This window comes from Xyrauchen texanus, chromosome 1, assembly GCF_025860055.1.
Source record: "Xyrauchen texanus isolate HMW12.3.18 chromosome 1, RBS_HiC_50CHRs, whole genome shotgun sequence".
NCBI lineage: Eukaryota > Metazoa > Chordata > Actinopteri > Cypriniformes > Catostomidae > Xyrauchen > Xyrauchen texanus.
The window spans coordinates 58,196,616-58,224,465 of NC_068276.1; the positions used below are offsets into that span (position 1 = coordinate 58,196,616).

The window sequence follows — 27,850 nt, forward strand, 5'->3', positions numbered from 1 at the left end:
CTCACAGAATAGAGATGCCAGCCAGATCAGCCTCATCTCCCTCGCTATCGATTCAGTGGCTCTAGTTTCAGAGATGAAGAGTGCTGAGAGCATCGCACAGGCAGCTCTTAGACACAGTATTACACCGTAATGCAGTATTAGCGAAGGCAGGGCTCACCACTGCAGCATCTGACAGCATGCACAATTGGAGGACAACTGACCTGAACCCTCACATCATTTTAGTCTGCAGTGGAGACGCCTTGAGGGTCTTCAAGATCAACAACAGGATGACATGTTCATGCTTACTGCAGTTAATTGCATTGAAGGATAGATGTTAAAAAGGCCTAAAAAATACATACAAATAATGCTGCATTATGGAGATGCTGCGCTTTAGTTTAGATATCACATTTTTATCTGTCTGTCCGTCCATCCATCCATGTGAAATGTGCTGAATTTCACATTGTTCTGGGGAAAAAAATGCATCTCTCAGAACCGCTACTGTTTACTAAATGCTAGTTGCTTGTGCCCTTAAAATTAATAAATATTTCATTACTCTTCACATGTAACAGATGTACTCTGCCGTGATTGCATCATCTAGATTTAAACCTAAGCAATGAAATGTTAGCATGACATTTACAGCATTTCAATCACTCTATGTATAATAAGAGAGATTGTGAAAAAGGCTGTTAGGAGTGTGTGAATGTGTGTGTAAACAGATTCATACATTCCCTCTTCCTGATCCCAGCCCTCACCTCAGCAGGGCAGCTTTTTGTTGTTTGACAGGGTGCTTTGAAAAGGTCAACGGGGCTTGAATCACCTCACCCCTCCCCATTTTTTCACACAGGGAAACTGGAGAACCAGAGCCACCAGAGCGCCAAGAAGTGTTTAATGCAGCCAGCGTGACCTGAACAAAGCCAGGCCGCTCAAGAGGTGAGGAACCGAGAGTCCCCACATCGACTATGTCATACTGTTGTGGGATTCAACATGCCATATAGCTACATATCGAGCAAACTGTGACATCAATAGATGAACTTGAATCAACTCTAGTTGTGTGACAAATGCACAACCATTCCCTAATTGACTGTTATGGCTTTTTCTGCAATAAAAGGCTCTAAGATTACTTGCATGTATGTTTTCAACTATATTTGTATTGTTCGAGTTTAGGGTGGAACTGTCTGTTTGTACAACCAATGGCAGACATTTTCTGGAATCTGTTTGATATCAGTGATTATGTTTGCAATTTGGTTTGGCGCCCCTAGTGACACAGAAATGACAGTCATAATAAGAGCCATACAGGTTTGGAATGACATTTGGGCGAGTAAACGATGATATCCTTTTGGTTTTTGGGTAAACTATTCCTTTAAACACATTTGTCAAAGTACAATTCGTGTTTGTAGTAACTGAGTGCACCTTTAAGCAGTTGGACTGTTATTATATTGTCTTTTTTACTCTTTCTGGCTTACTTTGCATATAATACTGCCGTATAATTAAGCAGCTCCCTTTTAATCTCAATTGGATTTCCAGGTAATAAAGCCGACAGTCTGAACCCGAACCGCTTGGCTGAGCATGGAATTTTCTGCTTACTAAAGAGCCAATTGTGCTGGAGAGCTCATATTGGAGCTACTCTTGTTATTTAGGCCACAATGGCTGTCAAAGCCAGAGCCTCTCAGGTTCTGGGCCTGCTGCTCTCAGAGTGATTGAGTGGCCTCTTTGTGACACAAGCATCTCTGCACCAGAAAGAGCAAATGACTACCTCCACTAACGCTTGATTGCATGATAGGAACTGCATTAGGTTGTACTTGAGCATATATTTTCTGTTTCCTGTGCTAAACGGGACATCAATTCTTTCTGCATATTTCAACACAGGTACATGAATCAAACTGATTGTTACTTAGCCTCTGCAATCTTTAGAATAGATAATGGGGTCGCTTTGTTTGATATTTCTCTTATTGATGTGCATTTGAGAGAATTTCACAATAAGAAAATTAAGCTTTTTTTAGGACCATCAGGTAGATTTTTTTTCCACATTGACATTGTTTTCATGACAATAAACTCTTCCCACATTCCCATTAAAAATTTCATTCTCATTACTCTGATGTGAAAAAGTCTCCGTTTTATTTAAGCCATTATTGCTTTAATGTGCACAAACAAATCAAATTGTTGTTGCTTTGATATGCAAAAATTAATCCTATTTTTATTGCGCAAACACATCTGATTTTCATTTTCTGGAATGTTAAAAATTCTCATTGTTATTGCTTTAATGCACAAAAAAATCATAATCTTTTTAATTTTTTTATAGCTTTAATGTGCAGAAATCCTCATTTTAATTACTGCAATGTGGAAAAAAAAAGTCACATTTTTATTTCTTTAAAGCTTAAAAAAGTCTCCTTATTAACGTAATCCAAAAAATATATAATTCTCATTACTGTAATGTGAATTTTTCTTATTTCTAATTCAAATTTTCACTGATATATTGCTCAAAATGTTTTATTCTTAATACTGGAATGTGTAAAAAAATAAAATCTCAAAATTATGAATATTATTTATTTATTAAAATCAGCATTAATTAAAATTTGTAGAACATATTATACAACCATGAATTATACTTCACCATTTATATAATTAAGATGAAAACCTTAAAGCCAGAAACCAGCTCATTAAACTAAAGTAATCTCAACCATTTTATGGGGTGCTGGGGTGCTCCTTTGTGCAAAAGTACACTAGGCATTTTCTTGGGGAGTGCTGAAGAGCTTCCAAAATTCAGTTCCACACAGCTACCGTCCCTAACCGGATCACTGCAAAACCAATGCATTGGATTTTATAAATTCAAAATGTTTCTCAAACAACTTTTCATTATTATCAAGTACTCACACGTCCTTCATTCATTTAAACAAAGCGTATGAGCCATTAAATGCATGATTCAAGTGTCAATGTACTAATTATCTTATGAAAAGCTGCTGTATCTGCATTTGAATGGGGTGGGCATTTTAAAAGAGGCTTAGGTTGTAGAAGAAATGTCAGCAGCAGGTCTTCCTGTTCGCTGTCAGCACTTTCCTTGCAACATCTATCGCACTTGCCACCGTTTGACATACCTAACTCTGTTAACCTAGAATAAAAGGAAGTGCAAATGAGCATACCTGTGGCAACAGACATGACGCTGCCACCCACTCACCCAGAAATACACCAAATATCCTCTACCTACATCAGAAATTATGAGGAAACCTATAACTGCTACTCCGTTTTCAACCTGTTGGAAATTAGTATTGTTTAAAGCAGCGTTTCTCAAACAAGTTTGAATCAAAGGCCTCTTTCAACTCCAAACTGTTTGTTGATCCCCATTCACAGAAAGAAATGCAAATGGCATTGTTGAATCAGTCTCACATACTCTCAATCAACTTTGAGAGACCGCATTTTCAGCTTCCTATATTGTTCAATGGGACCGTATAGGTTACTCACGCATCAATATATAGCATTTTTGCTTAAAGTAAAATGACTTGTACCCGGGATACAATACAAGTGAAGCTTACACAACATTACACAATTAAATGTGATTGAATTTTGTTACAGTCTTACAGTCTAGCTGATTCCACAAAAGCTCAATGGGGTTCAGATCCATAACACTCTTTTCCTATTATCTGTTGTCCAATGTCTGTGTTTCTTTGCCCACTCTAACCTTTTATTTTTGTTTTTCAAAAGTGTCCTTTTTCTTTGCAATACTTCCCATAAGTCCTCCTGAGTCTTCTCTTTACTGTTGTACATGAAACTGGTGTTGAGCGGGTAGAATTCAATGAAGCTGTCAGCTGAGGACATGTGAGGCATCTGTTTATCAAACTAGAGACTCTGATGTACTTATCCTCTTGTTTAGTTGCACATCTGGTCTTCCACATCTCTTTCTGTCCTTGTTAGATCCAGTTGTGCTTTGTCTTTGAAGACTGTAGTTACACCTTTGTATGAAATCTTCATTTATGTTAAGCTTCATTTAATGAATCAAATATGCTGACTCACTCTCTGACATCAAAAAATCTTTTCCAAGAGCACGTAACCAGTAACTTAAAAAAAATACAAAAATGTAAAATTCTTGATGGACTTAAATCTGTTTTGTATACTATTCTGACGATAGTGAAACTTTGTAGTATGGCACTTTTCATACCTGTGACTCAACTGTCTCCTTAAGATGATTCGCTTATGTTTTACAGTTACATTTATGCATTCGGCAGATGCTTTTATCCAAAGTGACTCACAGTGCACTTATTACAGGGACAATCCCCTGGAGCAACCTGGAGTTAAGTGTCTTGCTCAAGGACACAATGGTGGTGGCTGTGGGGATCAAACCAGCAACCTTCTGATTACCAGTTATGTGCTTTAGCCCACTACACCACCACCACTCCAGTTTTCCTCTTTTGTAAGTCGCATTGGATAAAAGCATCTGCCAAATGAATAAATGTAAATGTAAATATCTTTCAGCTGTGTTTGATATAATGGCAAGTGATTTTCTATCACTAAATGATCAATTTATCATGATTACTCAAGGATAAGGTGTTGGAGTGATGCTGCTGCCTAGATTTGATCAAAAATGACTTTTTCAAATAGTGATGGTGCTGTTTTTTTTTTTACATCAGTAATGTCCTGACTATACTTTGTGATCAGTTGAATGCCACTTTGGTGAATTAATGTACCAATTTCTTTCCGAAACAGCAAAATCTGAACATTATTCCAAACTTTTGGCCACCAGGTTGTAATATATATACATATATATATATATATATATATATTATAAATAAAAAAATAAAATTTCATCACAATTCCATACAATTTAATTTTATAATTAAATAAAATATACGTTTTTATTTATTATTGTTGTTAAACATTATACAATTAAATTAGGTGGAATCTTAAAAATAGGCTAAAATATATTTTTTAGTGTATTTTATTTTAGAATTAGAGGTGCTTTTGCTTTTGACAAATACATTTTTCATTTACCCAAATAGACCACTGACTCAGGGGGTTTCGTTCTGGAAAAAGGCAATTGAAAAGGGCTCATGTGTTGAGCTTCTGACTGAAACCTTGAGGAACTATCTTGGGCAGTGAGGAGGTGGAGTGATCCGGTTCCCGAAATCTTGATCCAGTTTCCATGTCTTATCACGCGACGCGTTAAGGGTTCAATCCATCCGGATCATTCTCCTGGATTTCATGGCGCTACCTCCTCCTTCTGTCCTTTAGTTACATTGTATCCCTACTGGAAGGAGCAAGGGATCTAGGACTCAACTCAACAAGGGACAAAATGAATGAATATACGTGAAAATGGACTTGCCGAGATGTTGGATTTACCGCCTTGGAGTTTAGGAAAGACACATTCAGCGAAAGCGTTGAGATTGAGATCGCGCGATGCCAGTTTCGGCGCAGTGTTGCCATTTTTGGACGGGATCTAGGAGTGTGTGATGGCTGCAGTCCAGCGAATCGCTGGCCTTCCCTTTCTCTAGTTTACTGGATGTGTTGGGAAGTGCACTGCTTTGGGATCATTTGCGGAATTCCGTGCGCAAATCCACTTTCCACCCTGCTCCATGGAATGTACATAAGTATTCTCAGGATAGGGGTTTGCATGTGGGGTAAGTGGCACTGGGATTAATGCATTTCTTTTGTGTGTGTGCGCGCGCGCGCGCGTGCTTGGGAGGGGGGAGTTTTATTGGTGCAGATGGAGACTGAAGGTGCTTTAGCCCGTTAGCTTTAGCTGGGTTGTCATGGCTCACACATGCTTTGACCATTTTAGGGAGTCATTTCTGTACGCGCAATACGAACCGATGCGTTAAAACAGCGCGATTATTGCATGGGATTTATTATTATTATTTATAAACAAAGAGCACTGAACACTGCCTTAGAATACTACAGCAAAATTATACAAATGCCAAGTATCAGAAAATATAGAAATATCATGTATAATATATTAAAAGGAAAACATAAATAATAATAATAATAAAAAATACAACCAGAAAGAAAATGTCATAATACCCTATACATTTGATATTGAGTTTAAGAGATTGTCGAGTGGGACTGGATATCAAGAGCCACCTCACCATTGGTATTGGGATACACACGTCACGATTCGATATATCGCGATACACGATATCATGATTCCATTTCCATGTCGCTTTTAATTAATTTGGAAATATTTGTGTTATAATATCCATTTTGCTTACATACAGTATGAAATAAATTCTCTTTCAGCAAGTGCTGTTATTTATTATACAGAGATGCTCTAATATTCTAGTCCCGCTCCAGTCAACCTCTAAAAACTCAACTTTGTTAATCAAAATTACATATGTTAACAGGTTTTTTTTTTTTTCTCTCCATGAATTTTTTTCTCTCCCTCTCTAAGTTATATCTAAGCCTTACAATGGCTTAGATATAACTTAGACATAACATCTAAAAAAATTTCTCTCACATTTTTATCCTCATTTTGGAATGCCCAATACTTAATATACTCCCAAGTCCTCATGGTGGTGTAGTGAATCGCCACAATCCTGGTGGCGGAGGACCCATGTGAGTCTACCCTCCCTAGCAACCAGGCCAATTTGTTTGCTTAGGAGACCTGGCTGGAGTCACTCGTCACATCCTGGGATTCTAACTCGCAAACTCCATGGGTTGTAGTCAGCGTCTTTACTCCCATGCCTCCTAAATCTACAACTTTGCCTCATTTAGTATGCATGTATCTATGAATATGCAAATCAGTCCCCACCTCCATCTCCACTCACCCCTGCAATAAACATGATGTATTGAAATTTACATTTATGCATTTGGCAGACTCTTTTATCCAAAGTGACTTACAGTGCACTTATTACAGGGACAATCCCCCCGGAACAACCTGGAGTTAAGTGCCTTGCTCAAGGACACAATGGTGGTGACTGTGGGGTTAGAACCTGTGACCTTCTGATTAACAGCCCTGTGCTTTAGCCACTATGCACTAAACTATATGTTTGTTGTTTACATGCCTAATTTGTTCTATTTACTTGGCTATGTAGAGCAAGTGCTAAAATGGTACTGTCTCTTTAAGACATGTGGCAGGGACTTTGACAGTAGTGTTTGTTTGGTCTAATGGCTTCTTTACACCATCCAAGCTAAGTGTGATTCGAATCAAATGTTTCTTTTGTTGTTTTTGATGAATAAATGACTGTTGAGAACAGAAAGTATATTAAAAGAGACATTAATAAACAGCAAATGGTTTGCTTGGATCTAGTCTTTGGACTCGGCTTTACACGGAAAGAGTCAAAACTTTTACTCTCCGCACGCAGTGAAAAGATACCTGTGCTGAACTTCTTCGCCACTACACCACTGGTGAGTGAAATTGAAAAAATTACCAGCCAGTGGATAATCGCAGACATTTTATGGGCACATATGGGAAGTATTTTTGCACATATGGTTGTAGGGAATTGCAGACGGAAAGAAAAAGAGATCTTTGCATTTTAAGAATCGACATTGGGATCGTACAAATGAAGACTGAGTAGAAATAATATTTTTGCATGGCTCTAGATCCAAACGTGTAAGAGAGGTCCATTATGTCTGTTAGATAAACTGTGAATCCTGCTGGATCAGTATTAGTGTCTTTGGTGCCTCGCAGGAGCATCACAGACTGCACTTAAAATATCACGCTATATCAAGATACATGGATTTAAGTATCAATACAATATCACCAGAACATGTATTGCGATATATCGCTATTTAATTGTATCGATACAGCCCTTCTGTCTAGCATGAGGTATTTCAACTAAAACACTTCTGGGTAAAAAAATTGAGCATCTGGAAAAGAATCTGCATAAATAATAGAGAAATTTGTATTGTAGTTACACTGCTAAACAAACGTCAGCATGATTTTAATTTAAAAGTAGAATATGTATATCATTCAATGACAATATTATTCTTTCAGTTAATAAAAGGAAGGCGATTAAGAACATTATTGCACGCAGTGCAGCGACTTTTAGTCGGACTCACTCGATTAGTCGAGTAAATATTCGCTATTATCTAGCGGGGAGAGGAAATTGGCACACTGGTTATTTAGACAACAAACAAGTCCAAATCTGTTTAAAACGGTGCTAAAATGTGTTACTTTTGGTTCGCTTATGCCGTAGTTGTAGTAGGCATAATGTGAGGAGAAACACTGTTCTGTTTTGAGTGTCAGTAGATCTGTGAGAGTCATTAGAGTGAATCTCGCTCAGTGCTGCTTAAAGTCCACAGCTGCACAGATTGCATTCACATAAAGCACTCACTCCTGGAGTCAATATAATATACACCCTTCAGCAGCCACAAGTTCACCTTTGTTCATGTCAGACATGACTGCTGGGCTGTGGGTTTCAACACTACTTAGGCTAGTTGAGATCATTCAAAAGTAGTCTAATACAAGAAAGCTAGACATTATTTTTGTTTAGCGATCAGTCGGCAGTACTAACGAAATCTATCTGGGATGGCATTACCATGTTTTTGGACATGGTACCATGGTAATATCTTGGTATTCTTTGAGGACCTTGGAATAGTACACGGAGTAAAACTGTGTACTACTGAAAGTTGGATCTACTTAGTTGATTGAGTAAACTTGTTCGCTCAAGTAATGGTGTCTCCAAAATGTATGTAATTAAGTTCACTTGGTGTTCATATAGAATGAACTTAACTATTTAAAGGTGCTATATGTAATGTTTTGACTGTACTAAATCATAAAATGACCATAATATGTCATCAGAGAATTAGGAAACAAGCTAAGTTGAAACACTATTCTACTTTGGAGTTTCAATTCCGGGCCGAATGTTTATGTTTTGGCCTGTGTGATCCCGCCCACTGCCCACTCAACAATAGTATTTCGACACCACCGGGTTGCCAGATTTGAATAAGTTTGCAGGCAAACAACATCAGCAAACTAACTGGATCAGAGATTACAGATTCCACCTGACCTAAAAAGCCTCACCAAAAACCACCATGACCAGAGGCGTAGCAAAACAAGGATAAATGTTGGAGATGCCTTTGGAAGATCGAGACAGCTTAATGCCCAGAAATACTTTAAAATGGATGCTGAGTTGGCCAATTTGCGTGTCAATAATCTGGCAACCCGCATGAGCTTCAAGTCTGGGGTGGGGCAGACAACTCTCCAATATTTTGAATTTGGACTGCAGTACCCATTTCAAACGCTTGTTGTCAATCTTACATATATCACCTTTAAGTTAAGGTAACTAGATGCAGGAAGGCTTAACTCAGATTTGCCATTTAAATGTTGTTGTTTCAGCTTATTTTAATTGAATGGACTACAATTAAGTTCATTCCATAACACATCTTAAATAATTAACATTATAACTGATTTTAAGCAGTGCCGTAGCAAGGACTTCTGGGCCCCCTGACTGCGTATTGCTCTGGGCCCCTTACCTATTAAACAAATACAGTTTCAAATTTGTTGTGGAGTCCCCTGGACCTTTGGACCCCCTAGGATTGTTGCCATCTTTCACCCCACTAGCTACGATTCTAAATCAATCATTTCCCCAGTGAAATGTATGTACTGTATACCTGTACTTCCGTTGCTCATGCCCAAGGAAAACCTTAACATGGTCCAACTTGACCGAAGGGGACACCGATCACCCTAATGGTGACTACACAACAAACTAGGCTATTTGCAATAAGACAAAAGACCTAAAACCTCTTTGAATTCATACAACTATTTAAATGCCCCCATATGCTTCCTTTTAACAAGAAAACATCATTAAATAATTCAACAGCAAAGTATTGTGGGTATTCCCTATAGTCTCAATTGTTTGAGTTATTAAAAAAGGATTTCAATCTTAAGTCTATGGATTTTCAAGATAAACATGTTCAAGGAACTTTGTGTTATTTGAGCCCAAACTTGACATTTCAAGTAATGTTTAATTAAGACAACTTGATTTTTCCAGTAATTACAACATTAGCGTTTACAGCGCAAATAAATATGGTAATCATTCAGTACCATTGTGTGGGTCAGCGCTACTAATGGTAGGCTAATGTGTAGCACCATGGTACTTTAGTGTACCTTCAGGACTCCCCCATTGTGCAATAATGTAAATAAATATCTCATGTACATATGTAAATGCACTCATATTTAACATACCCCTACCTTGCACATATATTACCACTTGCACTTGTACATGTGCCATTCTATGTTATATGTCCTATTGTTTTGTATGTCTGTTTCTACTCTTACCTTGTATTCTGTGTCTCACTGTAATGTTCGGTGTGCACGTGTTCCTCCTATCACCAAAAACTAATTCCTTGTTTACGTGAGATCACTTGGCAATAAAGCTCATTCTGAATCTTTTTACAAATAAGTACTGTGGTGGTGCTACTATGGGACAGTTATTGTGTGAGATGGTAATACTATGGTAGTACTTCTAAGAATACTGTGGTATTACCATTATGTTAAAAAGCCATGATATAGCTATGGTGCCATGCCTATTAACTTAAAAACCAAGGTACTTTATGGGGGTTCAGTTTTCATCATATCTTAGTTTTACATTTCTGCATTTGGCAGACGCCTTTATCCAAAGCTACTTACAGAGCACTTATTACAGGGACAATCCCCCCGGAGCAACCTGGAGTTAAGTGCCTTGCTCAAGGACACAATGGTGATGGCTGTGGGGATCGAACCAGCAACCTTCTGATTAACGGTTATGTGCTTTAGCCCACTACACCACCACCACTCAAATGGTAAAAAGATGGTAATACCACAGTACCTTGATATACCATGGAACTGAATGCTTGTAGTTTCACTAGAAATATTGGCAAATATGTGATGTCACCTCATCTACTTCGAGATAAAGAACATTTGCCGTTGTTCTTCTAATTAAAATGGAAGAGAAAAGCCTGGATATGTTTTGTTCAGCAGGATGTGGATGTTGTAGAGTATTAGTGTTTTAGAGTATAGAGAGATTAGTTTGCACTTAGCCGAAGGGCAAATCTATCATCTGTATCTCAGAGGTTTACTCTCCTTATTTTACGTTTAAAAGGCTCTTGCTCCACTTTGGTCTAGACGACTCTGTTTTTTTGTTTCTCAGTCCATACAGTGAAGAGCTTCTACCACAAACAGATTATGAAATTGAAAGTTTTCTGACTCCGTGTTAGGGCAGTCCCAGAGAAATCAATAGACCTGAGCCATTGGGAGCTGACCAGTGGAAGAAACATATTGCTGAAGCTCTGCCGTTTTTGTGAATGCTTTGACAGTTTTACTCAGTTAAACTCAATTTACTGATGATTCACTGTTGGCACACATTGTTCAATTAGGCATTTGGTTTGTATTGCCTGTTCCATCAGTGATCATGCAAGGACAAAACGGCATGGGCTGTTATGCATTTATGTGAGATTTTGTTTTTAAGTTATCTATCACATGCGGTTTATTGCTGTTCTATTTCTGCATTTGAAGTTAAAGTATGGCATCAATAGAAAAGGGTGATATATTGTATATTTGCAACAGAGGTAGACGATATATCGGTTTTACTGATCGGTTTCTATTGGTTATCTGATTAGGAAATTTGAGGCTAATACCGATCTCCGATATTTTTAACACTAAGATCAGCTGATTTAACACTTTACAAAAAAATTTCATTTGCTAACATTATTTAAAATGTACTAAAGAACTTAATGTTTCAACATATACTAATACATTTTTAAAATCAAACGTTGTCTTCGTTAACATTAATGCACTGAACAAACCATGAACAAACCATGAACCATTGGATTTTTCTTAATTAACATTATGATTAATAAATGCTGTAAAAAGTAGTGGTCGACCGATATATCGCAGAGGCCGACAAATCGGCAGATATTCTGAATATTTTAATTATCGTATCGGCTGATCATTTTTCACAGTTGGCCGATTCCTTAAGGCTGTGAGAGCGCCAAGAATCACCTGCTTTCATGTGAAGGAGTCGCCTGAGACATGTACAGTTGAAGTTAGTTAGCACTTAAATGGAACAAATTAGGCATGTAAACAACAAACATGAAACAATATACTGTATACAGTTGAAGTCAGAAGTTTACATACACTAAGTTAACTGTGCCTTTAAGAAGTTTGGAAAATTCCAGGAAATTATGTCAATCCTTTAGACAATTAACCAATTAGCATCTGATAGGAGGTGTACTGAATTGGAGGTGTTCCTGTGGATGTATTTTAAGGCCTACCTTCAAACTCAGTGCCTCTTTGCTTGACATCATGGGAAAATCTAAAGAAATCAGCCAAGACCAAGTCTGGTTCATCCTTGGGAGCAATTTTAAAATGCCTGAAGGTACCACGTTCATCTGTACAAACAATTGTACACAAGTATAAACACCATGGGACCACACAGCATCATACCACTCAGGAAGGAGACACAGTCTCCTAGAGATGAACATAATTTGGTGTGAACAGCAAAGGACCTTGTGAAGAAGCTGGAGGAAACAGGTAGACAAGTATCTATATCCACAGTAAAATGAGTCCTATATCAACATAATCTGAAAGGCTGCTCAGCGAGGAAGAAGCAACTGCTCCAAAACTGCCATAAAAAGCCAAACTACAATTTACAAGTGCAAATGGGGACAAAGATCTTATGTGAGAAATGTCCTCTGGTCTGATGAAACAAAAAGTTTACTGTTTGGCCATAATGACCAACGTTATGTTTGGAGGAAATAGGGTGAGGCTTGTAAGTCCAAGAACACCATCCCAACTGTGAAGCATGGGGGTGGCAGCATCATGTTATGGGGTGCTTTGCTGCAGGAGGGACCAGTGCACTTCACAAAATAGATGGCATCATGAGTATGGGAAATTACGTGGCTATATTAAAGCAACATCTCAAGACATCAGCCTTGAAGTTAAAGCTTGGTTGCAAATGGGTTTCCAAATGGACAATGACCCCAAGCATTCCTCCAAAGTCCAAGTGTCTTAAGGACAGCAAAGTCATGGTATTGGAGTGGCCATCACAAAGCTCTGACCTCAATCTGAAAACTTTGTGGGCAGAACTGAAAAAGTGAGTGCGACCAAGGAGGCCTACAAACCTGACTCAGTTACACCAGTTCTGACTGGAGGAATGGACCACAATTCCAGTAACTTATTGTGAGAAGCTTGTGATAAAAGGCTACCCAAAACATTTGACCCAAGTTAAACAATTTAAAAGCAATACTAACAAATACTAACAAAGTGTGTGTAAACGTCTGACTCACTGGGAATATGATGAACGAAATAAAAGCTGAAATAAATAATTCTCTCTACGATTATTCTGACATTTCACATTCTTAAAATGAAGTAGTGACAATCCAAGCAGACGATCCACGGCATTTAATCTCTCAGTAGATTGCTGCTGGTCTCGCTGGATGCATATGAGTGCAACTTCAAAGTAAAAGCGCTTCCCGTGTGCTATGAGTGAAGGTCATATTCATTGTATATGCCGTTAAATGTTGGACAAAACCGCGCAAGCACATAAACACAGCGCGCAAGTGAATTACAACAGTGTGAGCACCATGACACAGTTCGCACGTAAAATGTAAACCTGCAGAACTTGCAAATCCCAAACTCGAGCACAAAAAATATGATTGTGCACACAAATTAACAAGTCGCGAGCAGAAATAACAAAAAAGATCTGAACACGCACGCAAGTCATTTTCTGCACGCGCAGCTGAAATCTTTGCACACAAGTTGGTTTTGACACTCAGGGGCGTGGCCCAATCCTTTCTGTTAACAAATGCTATTGGCTGTTGACCAAATCCTGTATTGATTGGCTGCATCTCGTCGAATCTCATGATTGGCTGTTGTTGGACGAGGACAGACAGAAAGCGGGAAATTTTGATTGTTTATTGACAAGAAAAAACATACAAAACTCTCGTAGGGGAGAAATTAAGAAATCGTTCTTAAACCATGATAAAGAAGGCTTCGAATATCTCCACTTACTACAATGTTTATGATATTTACCCATGAGAACAATCATATTAACCAAATCAGATAGGGATGAATCTACATGATCCATATAAAAGAGAAATGTGTGTTAAGTCAAACGTCGGGATGTCATCAGTCTTAAATGACAGCCAATTATGTAAATCAGACCAGAAGCTTTTGGCCATAGGACATAAAAGAACAAGTGTTCCAGAGTCTCATCAGCCGCCTCACAAAATAAACACAGGGATCTACTTCCAATTTAGACCTCTTTCTAAGAAAGTCAGCAACCGGATATATTTTATAAATCATTTTAAAGTGAGTCTCTTTGACTTTAGGGGAAATGGGCCATTTGATGAATTTGAAATGTGGTTTATCTATGGACAAGGCATTCATATTAGGAACGTGTACACACAATCCTCTATAATAGTCCAAAAACATTCTAGATTTAAAAAATCATTAATACATTTATTATTACATTTACTGTAATACAAATTACATTTATTAATTAGTGGTGGTGGTGGTGGTGTAGTGGGCTAAAGCACATAACTGTTTATCAGCACATAACTGTTAATCAGAAGGTCGCTGGTTTGATCCCCACAGCACCACCATTGTGTCCTTGAGCAAGGCACTTAACTCCAGGTTGCTCTGGGGGGATTGTCCCTGTAATAAGTGCACTGTAAGTCGCTTTGGATAAAAGTGTCTGCCAAATGCGTAAATGTAATTACTAGATTTGATAAGGTTGATGGAAGTCTTATTCTCACATACATCAATGTGTTTTGGATTAACTGTAATAACGGTATTGCTTTACACATCTTATTATATTCTCTATAAGTGTGGTTAAGATTATACTTGAGCAAAAAGGCAATATGTTCCAAGAAGTTACTATTATCATCATCTAAGATATCATTCACAAACACAATACCCGTCTCATACAATCACTTTTAAACAATGATTTCTTATTAATTGTAATGACCGTGTTATTCCACAGGGTGGATCCATGGGGAGAAACGTTGTGGGTAAATATAATTTTACAGTATTTGAGAAGTTGTTTGTGGAAGTTTGATAATTTAATAGGAATCTTAGTTTCTCCTTAATTTCTTGTAGCTGTAAGATGTTTTGTGTGTGTGTGTGTTTTCTGTCTTTGATAATAACTGAAAATAGGTGGAAATACAGAACGCAGCAAGGCGTTTAGTGAACCTTTCGAGAGGTATCCTGAATACAGGATAGCATTTGTAAACAGAAAGGATTGGTCCCCGCCCCTGAGTGTCAAAACCGACTTGTGTGTGCAAAGATTTCAGCTGCGCGTGCAGAAAATAACTTGTGTGTGTTGAGATCTGCGCACGTGTGTGAGATCTATCATGACTCGCGGTTTTGTTATTTCTGCTCGTGAGTTGTTAATTTGTGTGCACAATCATATTTTTTTGTGCTCGAGTTTGGGATTTGCAAGTTCTGCAGGTTTACATTTCACGTGCGAGCTGTGTCATGGTGCTCACACTGTTGTGATTCACTTGTGAGCTGTGTTTATGTGCTTGTGCGGTTTTGTCCAACATTTAACGCCATACATTGTGTTCTAGAGGTCGACCGATTAATCGGCCGATTTTTAGCATTTTTTACATAATCGGCATCGGCCAATATCCAAGTATATCAAGCCGATTATTAGGCAGGTGCCTCTGTGGGCAGCCTAGTGTTGTTGTGGAACACGTGTTCGACGCACGCTGCCCCTAGAGTCATTTTCCAGTAGAGTGAGCAGACCTCAAGGAAGGAGCTAAGTTCCTTGGAGAAAACAGTAAGGATTAAATTTGTATAACTTCTTTATATTTAATTAAAAACTTTTGATATGTTACTGCCAACTTCAAGAAAAAACGCGATATGACGTTCGGCTACTTTGGATATTTATAGCGTAGTTGAAGTTGCATTATCACAGCAGAAGGGTTGCTATCATGTCACAATAAGCAAACAAGAATTTTGCAATTACAGACAGTGAATCTGAGACTTTTATTTGTTATGTTTGTGTGTCTTATATTTGAGAGGGTTGTCACTCAATGCAGAGAAATAAGTAATAAAAAAGATACCAACGCAGTATAGGCTATTGAAGGACTGGCTTTGGTAAGCTCGGACGTTATCGGTTCTGCTGTCGGTACTGGAGAAATTAAGAAAATACATTTATTATTGCTATAAAGAGAAAGTTATTTTATCTCGCCAGCCATTTCTATGTATAATAATATGAAACCATTTGCCTGTGATGCAATTTAGCTATTCGCAGTCAGAGAGAGAGAGAGAGATCTCGCGCACAGCGAGCACAACACAGCCCAGCTAAATGAGTGACAGAACTAAACATTCAAACATAGCCTGGTTTAGATCTGTGATATTAGTCTGATTTTATTTTAGATTTCGCCTTCCAAAGATTATAAAAATAATATTTATACATAAGCCGCATTCTGTCTAGCACAACTTCCTTCCCTTCACAGCGGTGCACTGACATTTCTCCCTAAAACTCAAACGTAACGTCAGAATCAGCACGATCGGTGATTGTTGTAAAATGCAGTCTAGCTACTGTTGCTAAATTGCAGGACGTGTTTAATAATAAAAAGAGCGAAAGACCGTTCCCAAGGCGGCGCGCGCTCCGAAACACACCGCAACGAGACAAGCAAACTATAGGCTACTTTGGGTTTCATGTGCGCATCTAAACGATCAAATATACACAAAAATATGTCAAAACGACCGGCTTGGAGAATTCACTTAAACACAGTTTATGTCTTAAATGGACGTAGTTATGGATATAGTTGGGAGAAAATATGCTGCATCAGGAGCCTATTAGACTCGGTCTTAAAGGGGAAGCTGTCTAATAATGAACATGCTGACGATTGAGCCATTACTGCGAATCAAACAACAAAAGGCAAAGAGAAAATCACTTACAGCTCTTGAATGAATAACTTCTGCATTAATCTGCATTAATCTGCATTAATCTATCTATGATAAACTATGCAGTGTTATTTTACAATTGATTACTAGATTATTAGATTTCTTTTTAGACCACACCTGAACAGTAATGTTAGTAGACCTTCCTGAAATTAAACCACTGTGCCTATATAACGTTTATCTTTGTTTAATATATATAACAAAAGAACGTAAGATACGTAGTACGATCGATAAGCAGTATCGTAAGAGTAATACCGTTAAAGCTACCGGATCGATAAGCAGTATCAAGTGTAAAGATGTTTAGTACATACACATATAAAATGCACTTTAATACTTGATTACCTCATCCCTACTTATGCCTGTGCTTCTCTTGGATGCTCTGAATATTGGATTACGTGTCTGGATTGCCCCTTAATTAAAGCTGCATTTGGATCTCAACCTTCGTGTCTCGGAGCAGTTCAGTAACACCTGCTTTGTTTATTTAATATATTTGTTATACATTATTTATAAAATATGTTTTTACATTATACATTTTTAATTTAAGTGTCAAGTGTTCAATAAATGTATTTGTTGAGAAATTTTGTCTATCTTAAGTATTTATTTGTGTTACATTTTATCTTTCAAATAAAAGGTTCAAATAAGAGGTTAAAAACAAGCACATATCGGCCAAATATCGGCCAAAATAAATCGGCAGCAATAATCGGCCATCGGCCGACCCGGATTTCAAAAGATCGGCATCGGCCTGAAAAAACCAATATCGGTCGACCTCTATTGTGTACTGTATGTGCAATTGGTTTGATTCAGTCTTTTGTGAGAAAGTGCGATTGGTAATGCACATATGCCATCTATGGCTGCTGCACTACTGTTTGTACTGTTATTTCTGTTATATTAAAGGGGTCATGACATGGGTTTTTTTATTGTATTATTATGTTCCCTTAGGTGCAATTATAGTATTAATATATTTTTTTTTAAGAAAAACTTTTAAAATCTAGTGATTTATGACCTTTTCCCACCCTGTTTCTCATCCTCTGATTCAAACAGTCTGTTTTGGGGGCGTTTTCCATTTAAGACTTCAGTGTTAACGCCCACTGTTATGATTGGCTAACGTCAGTGCCTATGTATCAATTATTGACGCTCCCAGCCAGAACAATATGCAAGTAAACTAAGTAAAAACACTGTGATTATTCATAATGAATGAAATTGCGCTTTAAAAAGTAGTTTAAAGTTTAAAATAGATTACTTACAGTTTGCGTCGTCGTTGTTCCCAGAATAGTCGGCACGGACTTATCTTTGAGCAACAGTTTCCTGGCAAAGCCAGCATCATATTGAGATTTGTTCTCAAAACAGTCATCCTTAAAATGTACAGAACAAACGCTTAAGTTAACACTGCCGTGACTGGGACGTCCGCAAAAAATAAACTGCATCCATTTTTCCCTGACGTCTGGATCTTTCGGCAGCTTATTCAGAGGTTTTGTTTGACCACAGCCAGGAACAGCACATCTGTGTGGCATCGTAATTTTCCTGTGCACAAGTAGTCTCTGTCAGAGCTCGCTGTCCATCGACTGAACACTTGTGAGGCGACGGCGATACTGAAATGAGCGTGAGTTGTCTTGGCGCTTAAAGCGTAGTTATCTTGTGCTGGAGGCGGTCATATGCAAACGCTGTTACGTCACTTCTAACCGTCACGTCACTTCTAACCATGAATCCAGAACGAGCTGTATTTTGAGCTTGATTAAATAAATGATTCGTTTAGAATGGGGAGGACGTCTTAAAATATTAAACTTGCAGGACGTTTTAATGATACAAAGACCTCTTATATACCAAAAGATCAAGGCAAATTTGGTTTCTCATGTCATGACCCCTTTAACAATTTCTTCATGCAAAAATAAATTACAAAATTGTTACGATTAAACAGAAATCTGATTTTTTTTTAATCTATAATTTAAATCTATAATTTTTTTTTTACAAAGTTTTGTGTGAAATTGAGTAAATCTAGTGCTAAATTCATGTTATTTACTATATTAAATTGTGTGATGTATCGGCCTATTGGCCTCTCTGCTTTCTGGGTTTCGGCATCGGCCATTAAAAAAACCTATATTGGTCGACCACTAACAAAAAATATATTGTTCGTTGTTTGTTAATGATACCTAATGCATTAACTTATGTTAAAGAAATGAAACCTTTTTATAAAGTGTGAATTGCGAACATTTATTTGTATTAAAAACAGTTCTGTTGTCAATATCAGAGGTCATTGTAACATACTGGCAAACAGTAAAAACCATGAGAGCATCACACACAGCAGAGATACTTAAAAAATTAAGAAAGACATATCCATTACAAGCTCTAAAAAACTGCTCCAGTGAGAAATCATTAATATATATATATATATATATATATAAAAAAAGTAAAAATTTATATCTATGATTTGTTTACTGTCTTTTGCATTTTGTTGTAACACAAATCACAAATTATTAAGCAAATGCGTTAAGACTCTGTGCCGTTATTGAAGGATAAACAGTTACATCTGTTATTAGTGGTATTGTGACCAACATTAATCTGATTTAAATTGGGATCCTCAGAGAATAGTGCTGGGATGAGTGACTTATGTTATATTGAGAGCACCTGGAGAGCGTGCATGTTGAAGGTAGTGAAGCTAAAAGTGAACATGATTGCTCAAACTGTCTCTCTAGCTCAACACAACGTCTTACTGAGAAAATCAGTAATCCACACATTAGAACACAAGAAATCAACAGTTTCTTTCTATATGGCTGTAAACCCAAATGTGCATCTCTCTCATCGGTCTCTCCATGCAGCATAGACTGTTTAACGTGCATGCATTAGCTATTTTAAAGGGACAGAGCACTAGTATTGTTCAAAGTTCGCACAGTAAAAGCGCTTTTTATCTCATTAATTCACCTTTTGAGAGAAAGAGCTGAATGAAACGTTATAAACTTTGTCGAACCCCGGTTATAGCATTGGCTGGAAATCATGAGCTGCTCAGCATCCATAATGCAAGTCAACCCTCTACGATCATGTTGGAGAAAGAATCGTCATTGGCTAGTAAATTTGAGCATAATGTAACTAAAAAATATATTAAGCAAATTGAGAGAGGGGGCCTCTTCATTCAATTTACAAGTTAGGAACCTAATAATGAAAATTAGGGGTCACGATTGTGAAATTTGGCTGACAATTAATTGTCAAACAAATAATTGCGATTATGACGATTAATTGCCTGTTTTAGGGCTATGGTCATTAATTGTCTGTTTTAGGTATTTCACGAATACGACCATACAAACTCACTATGTGTGCTTCATGCACACAACAAAGTCATTTATACAAATTTAGCTTTGGTCATATAATAAAATAAGGGTATATGATTTCATTTGCAGGCTTCTAAAATTAAAAAATGTATGAATGAATGTCAAACATAAAAGTATAACATTTTAAATAATAATTTAATGAACAAAATATGTCTAAATAACTAAAATATCTCTCTCTTATTTGTCCATGATGGTAAAAACAGCTATTTTTCATTTTTGTGTTGTGGCCAGTGAAAACATTGGCAGGGCAACTAAAAATCTGAAGCACTGGCTCGACCGGGCCAGTAAAAAAAATCCTTAGGGTTGAGCCCTGATATAATATAGTGGCCAATGAGTGTATATTTAATGAAGAATGAAGACTTCATCCACAAGCGGGCGGGTGATATGGGCAAGATGCTGTATCTCTTTGCATGGCTTAAAAACACTCACTGATTTTCATCTGAAACCGTTTAAAAAGCGAAACTCCAGAGAGAGACCCAGCACGTGTGTGTGATAGAGATTGAGAAGCATGTGGCTGTTCAGCATGCTGCAGACAGGTATACTTGTAGATAGGGATGCACTAATCCGATACCTGGATCGGTATCGGCTCCGATACTGAAGCTTTTAGATGGATCTGGTATCGGTCCAACGAGCCCGATCCAAATCCGATACTGTGTGTTAGTCATGTTCGTTACTGTCAAGCTCCAAAAAAGAACCATTAAAACACAATTAAAGTTGTTCATATGACTCGTGCATTTTATTCAAAGCCATTTGAAGACGTGCGATAGCTCTGTGAATTGCAAAAGGATGTGTTTATTAATAAGTAAATATATAAAATGCATGCTGCAGCTCCAGTGCGTCAGTGAATGGCGCTGCTCTGTTTACACACACACTCGCGGCTATTTTTAGCCTTCGCAGCGGTGCGCAATATTTGAGCGCTACTCATGAACATCTCGGATGTAGATGCTCAATAGTTCGGTTCACTTATAATATGCATTTAGAATGGCACCGGAGGAGCATTTTACCAGAATTTGAATAAGAAGTGAATTAAACTACTGTGAACTTGCCTTCAAACAGACACATACAGGACGTCCTGGAATGTCAAAATAAAAGCGTGAGGGTTTAAAAACTGCACGATTGAGATATATTACTATTATAATATATTATTAATTTTTGTTTACAAATGATAATTAGAGATGCACCGATTGCAATTTTCTTGGCAGATTCCAATTTCCGATGTTTTTTTTTTGTAGGCGTGACCTGCCAATACAGATTTTTTCCGATTTTCTTTCTAAGAACTATGATTGACAGCAAAATTAAATTTTCATAATAAAATTACAATTTCCCCCAAAAAGTTACAGGATCTTCTCTCACTTAAACAACTCTCAAAATAAAGTGCTCTGTGACTGGAAAGAGGTAGAAATAACAATTGACTGCAAAAGAGTTGCTTTATATGACAAAAACAGATTTTCCACTATTTTTATAAATGGACATTTTTCTCTTTTTTACTCGTCTAACAAAACAATTCCAAAGATTACAAGCCTATGAACAAAACTGAATGACATTAAGCTTACGTTAGATGTCCAATTATCAGTGGTAAAACTGATTGCTGCTTCGGGATCGGCTTGTAACATGCTGCGTGTGTGACATGACATGAGATTAAACAACTCGGACATCGCGACGTCGGAAAAGTACCACCTATTCGGTACCGTGTATTTTGGGCTGAGGAAATGTATCATATTTCTGAAGCCTCTGTCCTCAACTGTGGAGAACTTCTGGTCATCCAGGGCAATGAATTGCATAATTTTCCTCGTAATTGCTTTGATTTGTGACTGGCTCTGAGCTCTGGCTAGCTGTAGCCGCTTTCCTTTTTTAGCTTCTTCAAACTGGGCATGTTCAGCTGGGTTATGGTGTTTTAAGTGTCTAATTGGGTATGTTGTTTCCGAACGTTATTGTGGTGGTTCCCCCACGGTTTAATTTAGCCTTACAATTATTACAAATTGCGAACTTTATGTATTCGGAAGATCGGAAGAGAAAAAGTGGTGCATCCCTAGTAAACATTGTCTATATAACAACAATAACTGTTTGGTTAAAACGATGATTCCTTTGATTTCATAAAGAACACCCTTTTAAGTCAACGTGATGTATATTTAATGTTGTCAAAAGGCTAGAAATGTAGGCGTTAACTTATCTTCATCCTACTCAATCAGAGATCCTGTGTTTAAAAATAAGGGCATTGAATAAGCTGTACATCTCATGAACATTTAAAGAGATCAAACAGGAATTTGGCAAGAAACCAGTGTGCACAGGTTAGCTACAGATGTTACAAACCCACTTTGACCCCTTTGGCTGTTTGTTCCAGGCAAACAGCTGCAGTCTTTTGATCTACCCACTGTGAAAGAATGCCCATCTGGGATTATGTAGAGCACGTGTGGTCTTCAGATGATGGCTTGTCAATAAAGGGGCCTTGAGTCAATACAAGGTTTTGTGTCTCGTTCTTGGTGGACTACTGCCATTTACAAGCCATACAGAGAATCTAATGGTTCTCTTGCTTCTAGTTTCATTGATGGGAAGACTGTAGAAAATAAGTCTATATTTGAATAGCAACAAAATCATATTTATGTAGATCAGGGTTGTCATTTTAGAGTCAAAAATTTAAGAAGCCTTTATGGTAAGATAACTAGGAACGGGCGATATCACTTATTTACTTTTTGATTCAATACCAATAGATCAGGCTATCGCTGATACCAATATGATACTTCTATTAAATGGAAAGTTTTTGTGATTTCTGAGGTTAAAATGGACCTTTATTTTCTCTTCTCCACAATTTGGAATGCCCAATTCCCAATGCGCTTTAAGTCCTCGTGGTGGCATAGTGACTCTCATCAATCCGGGTGGAGGAGAATGAATCTCAGTTGCCTCCCCGTCCGAGACCGTCAATCTGTGCATCTTATCACGTGGCTTGTTGAGTGCGTTACTGCGAAGACCTAGCACGTGTGGAGCCTTCACGCTATTCTCCGCGGCATACATGCACAACTCGCCACATACTCCACAGAGAGCGAGAACCACATTATAGCGACCACAAGGAGGTTACCCCATGTGACTCTACCCTCCCTAGCAACCGGGCCAATTTGGTTGCTTAGGAGACCTGGCTGGAGTCACTCATCATGCCCTGGATTCGAACTCTCGACTCAAGGGGTGGTAGTCAGCATCAATAAGACCATTTTTATTGTCTTTTTAAATAAAGACGAGGCAGAAGTGGCTCAGCGGTTGAGGCTCAGGGTTACTGACCAGAATGTTGGGGGTTCAAGCCCCAGCACTGCCAAGATGCCATTGTTGGGCCCTTGACCCTATCTGCTCCAGGGGCGCCAAATCATGGCTGACCCTGCACTCTGACCCCAGCTTAGCTGAGATATGTGTAAAAACAAATACATTTCACTGTATATATGCAAAAATGTATGTATAATGTGATAGCATTTTTAACATATACTTTACAGTAACTACCCATTAACCAATTAAAAAAAACGACCTGTTGTATTTTTACAGTCTTTTACCGTTAAAATTACAGATTTTTTTTAAAAGTGTAGAAATGAAGGAAAATGAACTGCCCGTAATATTATTCTAAAAGTGATCAATAGTTATTGTTTATATGATGAAAATGTATTTTGCATAAAAATTGTGTTTACTTGATATAAAGACTAATATAGTGGTCGACCAATATGTGTTTTTTATTGTATAATATAATGCCAAGATATATGTCAATGACGTGACACTCATTTTTTTATCCGGACCTATTAAGCTATTCAAAAATAAATAAAAAAAATACAATTCACACAAACAGTTACTTGAATACACCTCTTGTATGATAAACATTCATTCATTTTCAGTTACTAAGAAAAAATATTGTCTTTAAAAGCTGAAATTCTTGAAAAAAATAAATGTTGGCATGAATAGTGCAAAAATGATTTATTATTATTCATATTTTTAAAGCAGTGAATCAGTTTTGTTTTAAAGTATTATTCATATTTGAAAATGTTTGAAGTGTAGTTTTTAACAGTTTTATGAAAATGCATATTTTGTTCAGGGCAAATGGAGGAACGATTACAAAACTTGTTGATATGCCATTTAAAAAATGAATTCATGATATTTGTATTTTATGGTTAAGTTGTATACACTCATGTATTCAAGGTGCGATGGTTTTAATAGCTTTTGATGGCTAAAAATGTAATCATTATATATATATTTTTTAAATGCCATAAATGTTTTTACATATTTGAAACCAAATTGGACAAAAAGATTACATTTCTGTGAACTTATCATGTGTTTTAAACAAAATTGATTTAATGGTTTCTCATTTTATGACCTTATTTGTCCTTATCATAGCCACAAAATGGCTAAAATGAAATGCAATAAAAATGTAAATGTTTATTATCAATTGACAAGGTTTTTGGAAAATGTAGAACTCATAAAAGGGAGAAATTTCTATAAATTTTCAAAGTGGGCACAGTTGTGAACCGATACAGATAATCTAAAAATGGCCCAATATAATCATCCATTTAAATGGCCTATATATATCTGATATATTCACTCTATCACTACACAAATTGAAAAACATATGTTGTACTTTCTTGTCGGCCTTCGCACTTTTAATAATCCCTGGCCTTAAATCATTTATTCATGTTGAGATTTGCATGGTTGCTATTTTAGCATGTATGTAGCCTTGTCGATATGCATTGAACCTGAATGTATAATTTTGTGTTTTATTTTGTTTATTTAAAATGTATAAATATGTGAAGATTGTTCAGGAAAGTCTAGACAAACTACTCAAAGATAAAGGCTAGAAAGAACAAATTTGACATATTTGAATTTGTTTGGTGGTACCCGCAAAAATTGGTAAAAAGAGCCATATTTAATGCAACATGTTCATTCCTAACAGATTCATTTTCAGAGTGTAATTCCAAGACGATAATCCCTCTTTATATGTTTCTCCTCTAGGGCAAAATGTGGGCGACTGGGATGTTGACATCAATACGTTGAGGCTGCTGTTTCCCTTTTCCCCACATCCCTGCAGTCTGAGTGATCAGATGTTACTGTGACAAACCTGGGCCGCTGGCACTAAAATGTCCCTAAGTGGTGGCACTGCAGGCGGGAAAGGTGTGGACTCGAATGCGGTGGACACTTACGACAGCGGTGATGAGTGGGATATCGGGGTTGGAAATCTGATTATTGACCTTGACGCTGACCTAGAAAAGGACAAACTCGAAATGTCTGGCACTAAGGACGGAGGCGGAATGGCAGCCCCACCTAGCGCCGTCGCTGCTCTACCAGACAATATCAAATTTGTTAGTCCCGTTAGCGCCCCTCAGGGCAAAGAGAGCAAATCCAAATCTAAACGCAACAAAAACTCTAAAGACAATAGCAAGTCTCCCGCTTCAGACGGAGCGAAAAAAGAGCATCAGGGACGAACGCAAGGGGAAGTTACCGGTGCGACAGGGAGTGGCAACTCCACGCCTGGAAAAGGCAACGAGAAGGGTGCGAAATCCTCCCGTGGTGTACCGAACAGCAAAAAGGAGAAGGACGTATCGAGTGGGAAAAGTAAAAAGGACAAAAGCGAAAGCGGACCAGTTGCTGTCATTGCAATCGAGAAGGAAATTGTTGCAAATGCTCAGGCTTTTGGAAGCGCGCGCAACACTGCTTTTGACAATACGCAGAATGCGGACTCTGTGACAGAGCAACTGGGGAATAATGCCTTGGAATCTGTTGGAATTGTCTCTCCATTAGCTATTAAATCGGAACCCGAGGAGCTGGATGGTGGCGAGTGCAGAGCTTTGAAGAAAGTGAAAAACGAAAAGGTAAGCGCGGCTGTCCCGCTTGAGCGTTTGAACCGTTTAGTAGCTTATGGAAATTGTGTTATTGAAGTATTGATAGCTTGAGTCAATATTAATGATCTAATCAACTGAATGCAAATCATTTGGATACCTCTTGTGGAGCATGTCCTGTTTTCGGTTTAGGCATTTTAAGAGTTCTTTTAGTGGCCTTCTTGACACTTTTATTGATTCGATTGTGGACAGACGACAGGACATTTTATGGGAATGGAATAGGGAGTGGTTTGGAGTCTGATTTGAACTTTCAGCGGCCACATGAGCACCACCAAGCCAAAGTTCTGGCATTTATTTTCTTTTTAAAGAACTTCTTTGTTCTCAGAGATGGTTTGTGCTCTTGTACATAAACAATATTTACTGCGCAAAGATAACATTATTACATTGCAAGGCAGGAATTCTTCCTCTTGTGACTTGGCATTTTGAGAGAGCTTTTCAATAGTTTTTTTACCTGTTGATACGCAATCCCCCCCGAACGCGGCAGTGACGTCACTCTGCTAACATTTCATATATAATTTACCATCTATAAATGTAATGAATGTTAACAACTTATACATCTTTTCAAAGGTCTAAGGGTTCAGTATTGATATCCGATCTCTGTTTCACGATAGCAATGATCCAGAAACAGAAATTTAGTTATTTGTGCCAGGAGTGCAAACGAAAACATGCAATATCAAAACGGGACTTCATACCTTTATTATGAAAACACGATCGCCAGATGAATCCAGTTCAACACACTTGGGTCAATCGTCCATGACAAGCGTTCATTGAAAAACATCCAATTGCACGTTTTGTCCATAAAAGTGATATATCTGAGAAATATTGATATATTCTCCATTGTTTACATGAGATCTCGCCTGAAAGAATTACCGTTCGTCATCGTTCTTCAACAAACTGCAATCTGAGCAGCATTCATGTTGTAAAACTGTATTATGATCTTATATATTAGAGTCTCATAAACAAAACCAGCCCGTCTCCAAAGTCTATTTTTAAAAATGGGGAGTAGTTTGATTCATAATAGCCAGGAAGTGAGGTCAGATTTTGTGCCGTCTTGAAAGGCGGAGCCTTAATTTGACTCTGTACGCCGCCAGCGATTTTACAGAGAAAAAAGTTCACAGGAACCTCATTTTTTGTCCGTTCATCTTCAATTTTGAAACATAATGTCTTTAGACTCGTGGCTTTGAGAACATTGTATTTCTGGGTTGTCTTGGTACTTTTATTGTTTTTTAGATTGTAAAAACATGTTCCGCACAAAATATTTCCATTACTATAAACTTCAGCTTCTCTAACTTTAAAAAATTACAACATTTATTCATTCTGGGGAATAAAAGCCCAAAGTGTCTTCTTTCAAAAGATACTACAACTGTGTCCATACTAGGGCTGTCAAAATTGCTCAAAAATGACATTCGAATATTCCCTCTAAAAAAAACACATATATTCGAACTATTCGAATATCTGGTTGCGCATTTGGTCAATGACGCGCATTACGTCAATAACAGGACAAATTAATACAAAGAGACATAACTATTTGTATAGGTAGTTTATTTAAGTTTAAACATATTTGACAACGTATTACCTACACAAAAACAAGTAAATCAACTAATGGCCAAGACCTCACTCTCGCTCGCACGCGCAGGCACTCTTTCTCTCTCTCTCGCCCTCACGCTCTCTGCGCATAACGGTTTAAAAGAACAACAACAATAAACAAATGTTGAGTGCTGATCAAGAGTTTTGTGCAAGCAATATAAGGTCGCGACTCTTGTCCCAAATATAGCAGGCTTCATTCAGTGATTAAAACAAATTATTAACATTAATTGAAGTTTTACAGTATATAGAACCGACATTGAACGCTCCGAGCGAGCTGTGCTGTGGTA

General features: G+C 37.6%; 1 protein-coding gene across 2 annotated transcripts in view; it reads left to right on the forward strand.

The window, feature by feature from the left end:
• Positions 1–5,221: 5,221 nt before the first annotated feature.
• LOC127650112 (zinc finger protein 609-like) overlaps positions 5,222–27,850 on the forward strand; it is a 79,948-nt gene continuing 57,319 nt past the window's right edge. For both annotated transcript variants that reach the window (XM_052135313.1, XM_052135308.1), the window contains exons 1-2: positions 5,222–5,585; positions 25,093–25,949. In XM_052135313.1, the coding sequence (XP_051991273.1) occupies positions 25,218–25,949 (732 nt within the window). In that variant the 5' untranslated portion in view covers positions 5,222–5,585; positions 25,093–25,217. The remainder of the gene's footprint in view (positions 5,586–25,092; positions 25,950–27,850) is intronic.